The 13,195-nt window shown below is 49.1% G+C and overlaps 1 protein-coding gene across 3 annotated transcripts in view; it reads right to left on the minus strand.

The window, feature by feature from the left end:
• The window catches only part of HEG1 (heart development protein with EGF like domains 1), a 54,214-nt gene that overhangs the window by 25,813 nt on the left and 15,206 nt on the right, over positions 1–13,195 (minus strand). The window contains exons 2-10 of one of the 3 annotated variants that reach the window (XM_082057100.1): positions 8,534–8,809; positions 7,265–7,495; positions 6,616–6,909; positions 5,845–6,042; positions 5,036–5,344; positions 4,311–4,625; positions 2,922–3,248; positions 1,371–1,679; positions 235–555 (exon numbers count right to left, since the gene is read on the minus strand). In XM_082057100.1, the coding sequence (XP_081913226.1) occupies positions 235–555; positions 1,371–1,679; positions 2,922–3,248; positions 4,311–4,625; positions 5,036–5,344; positions 5,845–6,042; positions 6,616–6,909; positions 7,265–7,495; positions 8,534–8,809 (2,580 nt within the window). Of the gene's footprint in view, positions 1–234; positions 559–1,370; positions 1,680–2,921; positions 3,249–4,310; positions 4,626–5,035; positions 5,345–5,844; positions 6,043–6,615; positions 6,910–7,264; positions 7,496–8,533; positions 8,810–13,195 lie in introns of all 3 variants that reach the window. The other 2 variants (XM_082057099.1, XM_082057101.1) reach the window with 2 other exon arrangements.

Here is a 13,195-nt window from a genome sequence, read left to right on the forward strand (position 1 = left end):
AATAAAATGGATTGGGATGCATGGCATGTCTGAAAGAGAATGGTGGCATGGAGGTAGGACCTGGTCTTGGACATCATGCAGAAAATTCCCTTAGGAGGACCAGCAAGTTTCAAACCAGCTCTAGTGGGACCCTGAAAGCAGAGTGGAGGCAGAAACACATGATACTTGGGGTTTAAGGAAGGGCTAAAGTTCTACTGATGCCTCTGTGGCAAACTGGTAAACCACAAGACCCACCTGAAGCACTTGGTGAAGGCGAAGGCATGGAACTGTTGGTAGAAAACAGAGGCAGTGGCTCTGTGGTGAGCTCACCAAGTCCGGCACCGATTTGTGAAACATCACTCTGCCTGTCGGGCTCTGCTGCTGATGAGGATGGCAGAAGGACCACGTCCAATGACATGGTGTGGGCTGAAGCAGGAGCAGAGCTCCCTGCTGCACTGGATGCTGCACGGGTGTCTGACACAGGCATCATGGTCCTCTCCCCACTGCTGGTGGTCATCACCAACCTGGGCGTACTGGTGAGAGGAGCATTGGGCAGGCGTCCTCCTGAGGTGCCTTCTGCTGGGAAAGGACAAAGGCAAATGGATTTATACACACTATGCCATAAACAGGTAGGCACACCCTCTTCAATCACCACCCTTGGGCTGACAGTACAGATATAACATGGCAGAAGATCTAAGCCTGGAGGAAATTGTGAAGACACAATCCTTTCCTGTGCAAGGAAGAGCTACTCGCAGGAGGACACCCTGAAGAAGGCACTAAGAACAAGTCGTGGCAGCACTGTTAGGTTTGCTTCCCTTGGGCACTGCTCCCAGAGCTACAGTCCAGCCATGAGCAGCACAGGGCCCACATCACCTCTGCAGTGCCCACACCACCACTGCACAACCACACAAAACACACCAAATGACAGAATCATAGAATACCAGGTTTGAAGGGACCTCAAGGATCATCTGGGCCAATCTTTCGTGGCAAAAGCACCATCTAGACAAGATAGCCCAGTGCCTTGTCCAGTTGAATTTTGAAAGTGTCCAATACTGGGGAATCCACCTGAGGAAATTATTCCAGTGGCTGATTGTTCTCATCATGAAAAATTTCCCTCTTGTGTCCAATCAGAAACACTTCAGGAGTAACTTGTGCCCATTACCCCTCCACTTTTCCAAATCTTGGGGTCACACTACTACTGTGCAGTACTACAGACTACTCATGCAGTAAGGCTGTTTTTTTCTGGTGACCAAAGGCGAAAAACACGTAATGCATGAAATTTTCCTCCATAATGCCTGATGCCATCATCCAGCATCTTCTGACGTGCCCTCACTCCACACAGAGCAGATGTTTGCAGTCTACGGGAAGAAGCTCCACAGGTCAGAGCTCACCTGGAGAAGCACTTTCTGAAGCAGTTGGTGAACCCATAAGCAATGGGTCCATGGATGACACGGTGGCATCTCCGCTACTACCACCCTGGGCTCCTAAGGAGGAATGGGTATTGTCTGGAGACCTGGTGGTTCCAGTACTAGTGGTGTAAATCTCTGTTGTTTGGGCCAGTCTGGTGCTGGCTGGCAGAGACCTTAACGTCCTCCCTCCACCCTTGGTGACTGTTGTGGAAACTGAGGTGCTGGTGATAGGGAAATCAGTTCTTCTCTCTCTTGATGGGATGCTGAACGACACATGGCTTCTTCCAGTAGCTAAGATGTGATAAAGAAAAAAATTTACAGTTTTACATATGTGAAATAAACAGACAAGCTTTCTTTCAGTGGCACCCAGAAGCAGCAAGTACACGCACAAGTAGAAAATATGAGATGTCAATCCAGAGTAAATACAAAATTTCCAAAGGCATGAAACCTCCTTACAGACAGACATTTGTCTCCTAAAAAATGTTGTTTGATGCTGAGAAAAGTGCTGTTACATAAAAACTGTTGAACTACAGATACTGTGCACTTGGTTTCACCATTGTGTGTCTGAATGCACTCCATGCTGCTAGAACAAACAAGTACTGTAACAGCCCAGAAAAGCCTGAAAATCAGTTCAGATAAGGCAAAACGCTGAGCAGTGTGCACATTTTAGTAAAGAAGTCTGAAGAATGGGGTTGGAGGATCAGACCCCTTCAGTGCCGCAGCAGGGTCTAGGACCAAACAGCAGCATAAAGGACCTCAGAGATCACATTCAAAGTTGCCTTAAATTTGTTGAGCTGGTTCAGTTCCTGGGAAGCAGCATGGTCCAAGGGGCAGGACAGAGGGCAGGAGCTCAAGTCTGGTCCCTGGGACTGCAGGGACATGAGCTAATCCTTGGTTGCCAAGTTTTCTTGCCTATAAAATGGAGATAGCAACTGGCGATAGCTAAAAAAGAATCATTATTTGAAAGTTAATTATTTTTATTGGCATAAGGGTGGGGATTGGCCAGGTGGGGATTGGTCTCTTCTCCCAGGCAGTTAGCAATAGGACAAGGGGGCATGGGCTTAAACTCTGCCAGGGGAAATTTAGGCTGGATATTAGAAAGAAATTCTTTACAGAGAGAGTGGTCAGGCATTGGAATGGCTGCCCAGGGAAGTGGTGGACTCGCCGGCCCTGGAGGTTTTTAAACTCAGATTGGACATGGCACTTAGTGCCATGATCTAATAAATGGACTAGAGTTGGACCAAGGGTTGGACTCGATGACCTCTGAGGTCTTTTCCAACCCCGTCGATTCTGTGATTCTGTGATTCCACACATGTGCCCTTTCTGTAAAAATCCAAAACCACAATTTTTGGTCAAGCAAGAGCTGAAATATTTCAGACACAAAAAAATCACACTGCATCCTTCCAAACAATATACTCTGTGCAGCAGTCTCATCTTTTGACAGCAAAAAAGAGTCAGGCAAGTGTAAGATACAATAACTGTCCTCCTTTTACTTGCAAGAGAAATGGTTTTTCACTTTTAACTTGAGCTCACCTGTGGAAGGACCTTCTGAAGGAGAATGTGTTAGCGAAGGGTCTGCCACCCACTCGGTGAAATCTGTGGTGTCTCTGGCCTCGTGACCTCTGTAGGTCTCTCCCATAGAAGACATGGATGAGGACTGGACTGTGCCCAAGGTCCTGTATGTACCACTACTGGATGTGGAGACTTCTGCTGCCCATGGGCTGCTGCCCGTGGGAGACCTCAGGGGCCTCCCACCACTGCTGGAGGCCATGGCTGAAATGAAAGTGCTGGTGGGAGAGGAAGCAAGGGGGTTTTTCTCTGTCATTGAGCTGTTAACTGGGCGGTGGCTGCTTCTGACACCTAAGATACAATAAAACCAGGTTTGATTTATGCATATATACATTTGAGGGATTGTTCGCACAGTCTATGTTTGTACACTGCTTGCTGAGACATTGAATAGATCAAATTCTCAGTCTGGGAAAGGCACTCTTCTGGGAAGATGTGAATTCTTTACATTCAGGCACATGTGGCTTACAAAAAGCCATGAAAATCTCAACAAGTTTTATAACTGCAGGCTGTGCACTATACTGGATATATGCATTAAAAGTGCCTTTGAGCCTGTTTAAATCAATAGTGTATACCTTTAGCTTCAAAGCAAATCTAGATGATGAGCTAAAAAAGGCCCAGTTTAGGTTTTCTAGTGATGGTGCAGAAAGTCAAGCTGCCATGTCAGTGCCAGGCTGATGGCACAGCCAAGAGACCTTGCTCCCTGCAGCACTGGGCACCCAGGGCCACGCGGGGGTCAGACACAGCCCAGAAACACCCCAGCACCCCAACCTGGTGCTGGACCCAGCCTGATTTTCCCCATGTTTAGGAGACGTGCTGCCCCAGTGCTCTCCCGAGCTGGGGATGCCGATATTCAACAGCTCACCGGGAGCAGGAGCTGCACTGTGACTCGCAAAGTGATGGGCTTAATTGTGAATTAATGGTGAACTATGGGGCAAAATAACATAGCAGGGACCACTGCAAGGGCACAGGGCAAGTCAGCACTGTCATGGCTGTGGGGGCTCTCAAAACATCACCTGCACAGCAGAGGCAGCGCCAGGTGACGGCTGCAAATCCCCAGCAAAAGTGTCTCCGACAGGGAAAAAGTGCATGTACATATTTCTAAGCAATGGCTGCTTTTCCGATCACAGGAGTTTCATCGGCAATGAGGACATGGATGTTTTTTCACTTTTTCACCCAAAAGCTGAGACCCGCTCCCACCCTTCCCCCCAGCCCCGCTGCCAGCCCCATTCAGCCAGTAACAAAAACATCCACGTAGCCAATAGCGACTGATGGCCATATCTGAAGAAAAACAGCATGGGGATGCAAAATCCCATCCAGCCACAAAGCAGCCAACTTTCAGACTAACAAATTTACCTCTGAAAGTACTTTCGGAGGCAGAGAGGGAGCTTGTGAGCAAAGGCTTCTCAGGAGGTGCTGGGAGATCGGTGGCTTCCCGTGAGCTGGTATGACGGTGCGTCCTGGTCCCCAAGGAGGAGAAGGTCTCCCCGAAAGAGCTGGTGGGGTTGGTGCTGGTGGCAGAGCCCCTTGTCACCACAGCTGTGCTGTTGTTTGCAGGGGATCCTGGAACTCCCATTGCCACGCTGGGCACGTCAGCACCGTGGGGATCTGAGTTCAGTGTCACCTCTTCTGCAGCTGAGATGCTCTTGGGTTCATAATGGCTGCTAGAGGCTAAACAAAGGAGAACAGAAATGTAGAACTGCATACACATAAATGAAAACAGCTGGGTAGGTTTCAATCCCCTATCAGTAGATTTAGACAACGTATACATGAATATTCAATACGGAAATATTTAATACTGGGAAATCATTAAGACAGGGAAAAAATAGTCTCTATATAGGCACTCCTCAAGTTATTGCTTGCAAAATTCAACTGAAAGTTTTCAAGGAAAATCTATCCTCCTCTTCCAACAAGAATAATATTTATCCATACTTTCATTTCTATGAAATGTTTTTAAATGTACAGAATCTGCCAAATACAATATTATTCCTCCTTTCTTTAAAATAAAAAGGATGTATTTTGTTTATAAAAAGAGTTTTTAAATAATGTTCTGAGTTATACAGCTAGCTATCAAAACTCACTCATGGAAGCGCTTTCCGAAGCAGACGGCGAGTCCGTGAGCAACAGGTCTGTGGCACCTCTGCCACCACCACCCTGGGCTCCCAAAGACACCCCAGGGGATGAGGTCTGGTCAGAATTGCTGGTGATTTCAATACCAGCAGTGGAAATCTCTGCTGAACCGGCCAGTTTGGTGCTGGCTGGCAGAGACCTCAACGTCCTCCCTCCACCCTTGGTGGCTGTTGTGGAAACAGAGGTGCTGGTGGTGGGGAAATCCGAAACTCCTCTCTCCATGGCCAAGATGCTGGACGGATGGTAGCTGCTTCCAATGGCTACGGCACAACAAAAAAAAACCTAAATTTATACATATGAAATTATAAACAGATGGAACCATTTTCTTCCCAGATGCTTACAGCGCACATACGGATATTAAGCATAGGAAGTTTTCAATCTGGACAAAGTGCTCTTTTGGAAAGGCTTGAATCCTCTTGCTGCAGGAAGATCTTGCACAGAACCCGGGGCTCGCTGCCAGGACAGCACAGCTTTGTGAGAGCTGGGGCGGCTCGGCCGGAGGAAACCCCAAGGGACAAGGACTGAAGGGACTTGCCTTTAAATCCCACCTTGCTCTAAGACTAGTGGAATTCAGCCAAGGCTCTCTTAGTAATTTTTTGGAGCTTGAACACAGCATCAAACAGCAAAGGGGAGAAACCTTAGCATGGCCACGTTCCCATATGAGCCTGCAGCTCACTACACGCCCCAAGGCTTAATGGGACATGGGGAAAAATGCTTAAGGAAGCACAGAATAGGATAAAACAACGTATTATAGACTAACCGAGCTCATCTGTGCCAGTGCTTTCCTCGGCTGGGTGAGAACGGCCAAGTTGGTGCTCTGTGGAGAGCCCAGGGAAACGTCTCCATGCTGGGGCCATCGAAGAGGATGCCGACGCTGGGGGCTGAGCTGCGGAGCTGGATGCTGCCCTTCGGATACCGAAGCTGAGGTTTTCTGCAGCCCCACTGCTGCTCCCAGCAGCTGTGGCAAAGGGAACGTCACATGTCAATGTGAGAACTCTGGAGATGTGTTTGCTCCTGCAAAGCCCTGGGCACTGGATAAGGACTCAGCAACTTAGAGGTTTTCAATAAGTTCATGTGGAGTGGGGCAAAGTCTCTAGTTTTGAGAGCTTCAGAAATAGCTGCTTGCAAAACAAGTGAGGGGAAGACATGGAGCCCAAGGATCTCAGGTTTGTTGTCCCATACAGGTTACTGAAGCGCAGACATCTCACCCTGTGTAGCTGAGAGCAAACCCACCCGGCGTGGCCATGAGTGAGGGTTTCCCACTCTGTAGAAACATGGTCATAAGGTCCAAATATTTTAACCTTTTAATTTTTTTTTTTATGGAAAATATTGAGGGTTTTTTTTTTTTAAATTATTTTTCCCATTGCTTTATGCTGCTTTCAGCAGGGCATTTCAGCTAACCATGCATATTTGTAACAAACACAGAGAGTGTACAAAACACAGCATCTTCCTTGTTTTCTTTCAAGAGAATAAAAGCTATATAAAGACATTTTAAAGCCCCAAAACAAACCCATGAGCCAGCAAAGCTCACCTCTGAAAGTGTTGTCCGTGGCAGGCGATGCTGTGAGCAAAGAGCTTGTGGGGTCCCCCGTAACATCCCTGGGGTGTAGCGCCATGTGCTTTGCACCGGTCTGGGTACTGGAAGCTTGGGGGGATGACTGGGGCTGTCCTGGAGAGCCAGGGAGGGGGGTGCTGGGGAGGGGCCGCAGTGTTCCTCTGCCGCTCCCCGAGGGGCTGGGGGAAGGGACTGTGGTGCCCGTGGTTGGGTTGCCAGGTGGCTCCGTGCCTGTCCATCCTCTCTCCGGTCGAGAAGGGCCACCAGTGCCTGCAAGGCAATGGGGGAAAGTGAATGAGAGCACGAGATGGGCTGAGCTGCCCACCCAGCATCCTCCCTCTCCGCCTGTAGTCCCCTTGCCTGTACTCTGCCTACAGTAACTTTGGTATTGGGAGCTGCACTGAGTAATTCCTAATTTTCAAGGCCAAGAGAAGCCACATGGATCCTCCTCTCCACCCTCGTGCATGAAGCAAAACAGAAAACTGCCTGAGCATATCAGTGAGGAATGAGGGCTGGATCCAGCGCAAAAAGCTCTAGCGATGCAGGAAAGCCAGGCTTAACCAGTGCCCTGTTTCTCCAGCAAACAGCATCCACCTTGTTCCTAGGCTGAACTGGGATGGCTCACCTGGGGAACGAGTCTCCATGGATGGAGGCAGCAGCACTGTCCTCGTTGCATTGCTGAACCCTGCCACGTCCCAGGTCCCTCGGTGCCTGTCCAGCATACTCTCAGCTGAATTGGTGCTGATGGCTGTCAAAACCCATGGTGTCCCCTCAGCATCTACAGGGGTGCTGGGAGAAGCCGGAGCCCTCTTGCCTCTCTCCCAGCTGCCTGCAGCATGGTGATGGCTTCCAGTGGCTGGAAAACAAGGTAGAGATGGTCATGTTACCACTGGACAAGTTAATTTTTTTCTCATCGGGGTGGCAGCAGCATCACCCACAGTGGTACCCAGCCCTAGGATATGCAATAGGTAGGGTCACAGCTGCATCCCCCGTGTTCCTTCTATTTAATACAGAGAGTACTGCAAGAGGGACTGCTGGGAACAGAGCTTTTCCATCATCAAAAAATATCAGTATTTCAAAATCTGTCTTCATTTGTGCATGAAAAAAGAAACATAGATTTAAAAAAAAAAAAAAAAAATTAAAAATGCAGAAGGCAGAAAGGAGCTTATGCCAGGACAGCCAGCAGCTGGCAGCCTGGGCATGCCAGCTCCACATGCTAATCCCTAAGTAATTAAAAAAAGAGAAATTAAAAAATTAAGGAAAATCTCTATGGTCATATCTCAGCAAGACACTTATTTCATGCAGGAATATTAAGAAAAAAAACAAAGTGGGGAAAGGGCAATCAGCACAGCCTTGTCCCACTGGTGTGGGAAACAGACTTTAATTTCATGCATGCTTAAAAACACTACACTGGTTTACTCATGAACACAGTCCCACCTAATGTGGTGAAGATTATGAAAAAGCCCAAAGGTTAAGTGTTCACTTGCAGGATTTTCACACAAGTACCTCAGCTACAAATCCCAATGCAGTTGGTCAGATATTATTAACTTGGGTACTTGTTGGGTTCGTGATGGGGTTCAGGTCCCAACAGGAGGAGCCCTGGGGATCCTGGGGGGCTCAGCTCTGCTCGCAGCCTTTGAGCTCTGCGGATGGACAGGGACTCCCTGGGATGCTGCTTGGTGGTGAATAACAACAGGGGCAGCTCCCAAGAATCACCTTCATTGTAGCGTTAAAAAAACAAAACAAAACCAAAAAAACCAGCTTTCCTGAGATTGGATTTCCTCTAAAAATCTGAATTTCTAGCAGCGGGGCGAGAATACTTCCTAACCACCAGGTACGCTCGGTCCACGGGATGGGTATGGCAAATGGAGACTCCCGCGTTGATAAAACTCACCAGGAGGATGGCTGTGGGTGGGCAGGAGGGTCGCTGTCCCAGCAGAAGAGCTGCCTGGGGGTCCTGCTCCTGGTGGGGTGACATCTCCATCACTGGGGGGGTGACCAATGTGCCTCATTACCCCACTCTCTGACAGCACCGCACCGTGCCTGGCAGGCAGTGATGCTCGCTCCCCGCTCCTGCCCAGCATCGTCACCAGCTCCACACTGTCCACGAGAGTCCCAGAAGTCCTCATCTCCATGTGCAAATTTCTCGCCTGATGGCTGCTTTTGATGACTGAAAGGAAATACAAGAAAAAAAAATTAAAAATCCATCAGTGCCGGACATGCAGGCTCAGTTCATTGCAGTAACACTGAGGCCAAGCTCTGATCTCATGTACACTAGAGAAAATTTTGCATAATCAAAACACAGACATGAAATTTATTTTTGGATTCACACCAGTGGAAATTCTTGGTCTTTGGGGCCAAATGCCAAAACTCACCTTTGTGAGCAAGATTAATTCAACTCAGCACACCCATGATTTTGTGTGTGTGTGTCTGCGTGTGTGTGTGTGTGTGTGTGTGTGTGTTTGGAGAAACAAATCTTTAAAGAAGAAAAAAAAATCCTTAAACAAATAACTGATGGAGATATGTGCGGTGTGGAGAGTCCATGGAGGAGTGTGGAGGTGTCCAGAGCTGACAGTCAGCTGGAGACCAGCACAGCCTGTGTGCCCCATCCCAAGGGCGTGATGGGGGCAGGGACGGCCCCGTAGCTCTTCCCCTCTCTCCACTTGTCCAGTGCTTGCTGGACACTGGCCTCGAATCCCACTGCCTCCAGTGAGACAGCGTGAGGCTGCCTGAGAACTGGAGGGCAAACAGGAGGGTTGGCATAACCCATCCAGCCACCACAGGGCACCAGGACAGAAGAGATCAATGTATGGTGTGGATCACACTGGCCACCCAGGTGCTGAAGCACCCCAAGACAAGGCACATTTTGGTGTACCTGATGTTAATGTCTACCAGAAAATGAGAAACAAGATGGAGAAGTTTGTGCACCTACAGGTCTATTTTCTGTGAGCTAACACTGCCAGAGTCCCTACTTCATCCTAAAAGCATTTGGGTCTGCTCTCTTGCTCCTGTTGGAAGGCTGCACAGAACTCCCAGCCCTTCCATCACCCAGAATAATTTTCTCATTTCATTAGAAAATGAATAAACACTTTTATGGAAGAAATGTTGGTTCTCAAGCCAGCATTACCCTTTAGCTTAGCTAGCTCTTCCCTCCGTTTGCTCCCCACCAAGCAATCATCTCATCCCCTCTTTCCACAAGTTTCTCCTGCATTTCTACCACCTGCAGTATCTCACGGACCCAAAAGTGATTTCTCACAAGGAAGTCAACAGGCATCACATGCTTTACAGTACAATATAAACGTGTTTTCAAATTAGGCCCTAAGCAAGGACTGAAGACATTACTTGACAGGCAACTTCTCAGCTCAATCATTAATGCTGACCACCGGCAGCAGCAGCAGGATCAGTGCAGTAGCTGTAGCTTCAGCCTTGGGTCTGCCACCCAGCCCCATACCACCTGGAGCAGAGCATCTCACTCACTCACTCCCATGAGTGGTTCCAGTGAGATTTGTTGGAGGAATCAGGGTTTCCAGGCTCTGGTACCAGCCAGGGCTGCACAAGTATTTCCCTGCACATCAGTCATGTGAAAACCAGCAGCGACTGTTCCTGCCCTACATTACAGGCACTGCCAGTCCATTGCAAGTCAAAGCGAGTTCAAATCATGGCCGTGTCATCTGAAATGGCAAGATCCCCATTTTGCCCATCTTCCTTATAACCAAAACACAATTTCTGGGCTGGAAGCCCCTCAGGAAATCGAGGAAAGTCAAATAGAGGGAGGTGAACCCTCCCCATTTTGCAGCTCGGAGATCCACCAGGCTATGGTACACCTCCTGCCCACATTGCTCTACTCCCTGGCACACCCATGGCATCTCAAAACTGGGTTGCAGATGAAACGCAGGCAGTGGCTAAAGGCTGTGCCTCAGAGAAAGCCCCAAGGAACACCCACTTTCCCTGCCTCGTGTCTCCTTTTGGGGTGCTGTACCTGCCACACCAGAGGTGGCAATTTCAGGAGCGGTCTCTTCTCTCCTTCTGCAATAGCTTCAGCAGGAACACACCAAGAAAAGAGAGGTATGTAGGTAGGACAATCTGCATTTCATCCTGGGAGTCTGAGCACCATGAGGCCCAAGAAGACAAGAGCTGCAGTGGAGCAGAGCCCCCTTGAATGCCTTTAATGACAGCGATGTCCATCCCTCCAAACATCTTCACTGCCACTTGGATCATGCCCCGTCCCATGAGCCAACTCCTGTCCCACGTAACAAGCTGCTCATTATTGCCCCTTGGATTAAGGGATGCAAAGTCTCAGGGGATGCTCACTATGCTCATTTGCAAGCCAGTGCCCAGCCTGTAATTGTAGCCCACAAGTCCATTTATAGCAGCCCTGATGCTGAAAAATTTGGGTGTGCTGCTGGAGGGCGGCACACTGAATTTCCCTCTGCTCCCCTCTCGCTAAAAGCTTTCAGCTGTGCAACCCATGCTTACCATGCCCCAGCAGCCGGCTTGGCTGCACAGAATAAAGGAGAAGCAGCAGTTGCTCAAAGAAACCCTTAGGGGATGAGAGTAGACAGAGGGAAATTTGCTTTCTCAGGTTGCCAAGTCATTTGTCAACAAGCATTCCAGCCAGGCATGCTAAAATATATAGTGGGGCAATGCAGCAGGCATTTAATTGCCACTTCTTAAAAATAACCCTGGAAATAGGAGCAAGCAGTACCTTCAGCTATGACCCCTGATTGAACAGCAACTGGTCTGAAAGTATAACGCTGCTGGTTGCTTGTCTGGTTGTTGTTCTCCCTGCAAATCCACCCCGAAGTTTTCTCTCTCCTCTTTTGGCTCTGCAGAGCTGCTGGGATTAAAATGAAGCAAAACTCTTTCCCTTATCATGGGCGCCAGCAAACCTGGCTTTGAGTGCAGCCAGGGAGTGGATGGGCTGAATACAAAGGTATTATTTACACGTGTTTTATTAGAGTCATCTGGCATTTTTAACTCTGCCCTGCAAGGTATGCCAGGCCCAGTGCAGGGAGGAAAACCACATGCCAGCACGGGCTTGCTCCCTGGTTTGGTGGGCGCAGAGCACGAGCCATGCTGGAAAACCCAACCTACGGCATGTATTAAGGAAATTCAAAACAATCAGTCTGCTCAACAAAGTAGACATGTAGTGTCAGCTGATCACAGAGCCATCAAGCCTGCCAGAAGTGCAAGACATCCACAATCTCCTCTTCAACTTGCCTGCAGAAATTAGCCTTCAAATATGGCCCTCTGCTGAAGTAGATGGACCAGATGCAAACTTCTTCAAAAAAAATATACACGGGACCGTATGGCCTTGCCTGATACATTAAAGGCTTAAAGCAGAATGGCCCTTTAGCTCAGGTACCGATTTGTCACTAACAATGTCATCACATCCTAAGCTGCCAACTGCTTTCCACATTCTAGCTTCACACAACCACAGCTGCCATGGGTATTATTTGACTTCCAGCACAAAACCCTCCAGCCACCCACCAGACTGGTGTTTTCCTTCCCAGTTAAAACTAGCAGTGATGCTCACCAGACAGGTCGAGTCTTGGAGTCACTTTTTCTTCGTAAGCATAACAAGTCCATGGCTTGCTGGGAGCTGAGTTATAGCGCGGCCAGGACAAACAGATCAAGTTCCAGCTGATTTCTCAAGGCTTTGGGGTTGCCCCTGGCAGCCCGGCTGGATGTCTACCTTGTGAGGCTCCTGAGAAATTCCCTTTGCATCAGGGACTTTTGTCTCCATCCCTGGGTGCAGCACGGGCCAGGAGGTGGCTGCTGCCAGGACAATGTCAGGGGGATGCTCAAGGCTCAACCGTGGAACAACACAACACCAAAAGCACAATACTGTAAATTTTCAGCAGTGGCCGTGATCTCTCACAGACATTTTAGGGCAGGGAGTGAGGAGGGGTGTATGCTGCCAATACCGGGGGAGCAGGATCCCTACAGACAACATTTGGCAGGAGCATCGCAGCCAGCCAAAGTACACCGTGAGCCATCCGAGCCCCGCTGCTTTCCTGCAGAAGGGATTTTTTTCTCCTCAAAGGGCAGAAAAATATTCCCTCAACCACAGAATGCAATTTAAATCTGTGTTTGCACACAAGGAAAGTCAAGAGTGGTTGCTCGGGAGGGTGGCGATTCCCTGGGGACCATTCCCAGTACGGCCGCCCATGCAGCGGCTGTTTTGCCAAAGCTGCGGCCACCTTGGGAGCATCCCATGCTGAGCTGAGCACGTGTGAAGCTAAAGCATGCTCCTCCCGAGGACAGGCAGCTATAATTATAAAGCCCACATCTGTTAACATTGCATAATCTTAATATCATCCGAGGCTCGCGGAGGGAAAAAAAACTCATGGCAACTTAGAAAACTCCTTGCCGGCTGTAGGTAAAGGTTAGGAAGAAAGGCAGGGTGTGAGGGAGGAGAAGTAGGGAGCCAAGCGGGGCTGGTGGCCCTGTGGCGGGTGACACGGGTGGCTGCCGGTCCCTGCCGGGGCCGGGCTCTGCGCCGTGTTTTGAACGGCTGCTGCGGATGTCGGGATCATGGGTGGAGGCTAGTTCG

Source organism: Streptopelia decaocto, assembly GCF_964273445.1.
Source record: "Streptopelia decaocto genome assembly, chromosome: 6".
NCBI classification, from domain to species: domain Eukaryota; kingdom Metazoa; phylum Chordata; class Aves; order Columbiformes; family Columbidae; genus Streptopelia; species Streptopelia decaocto.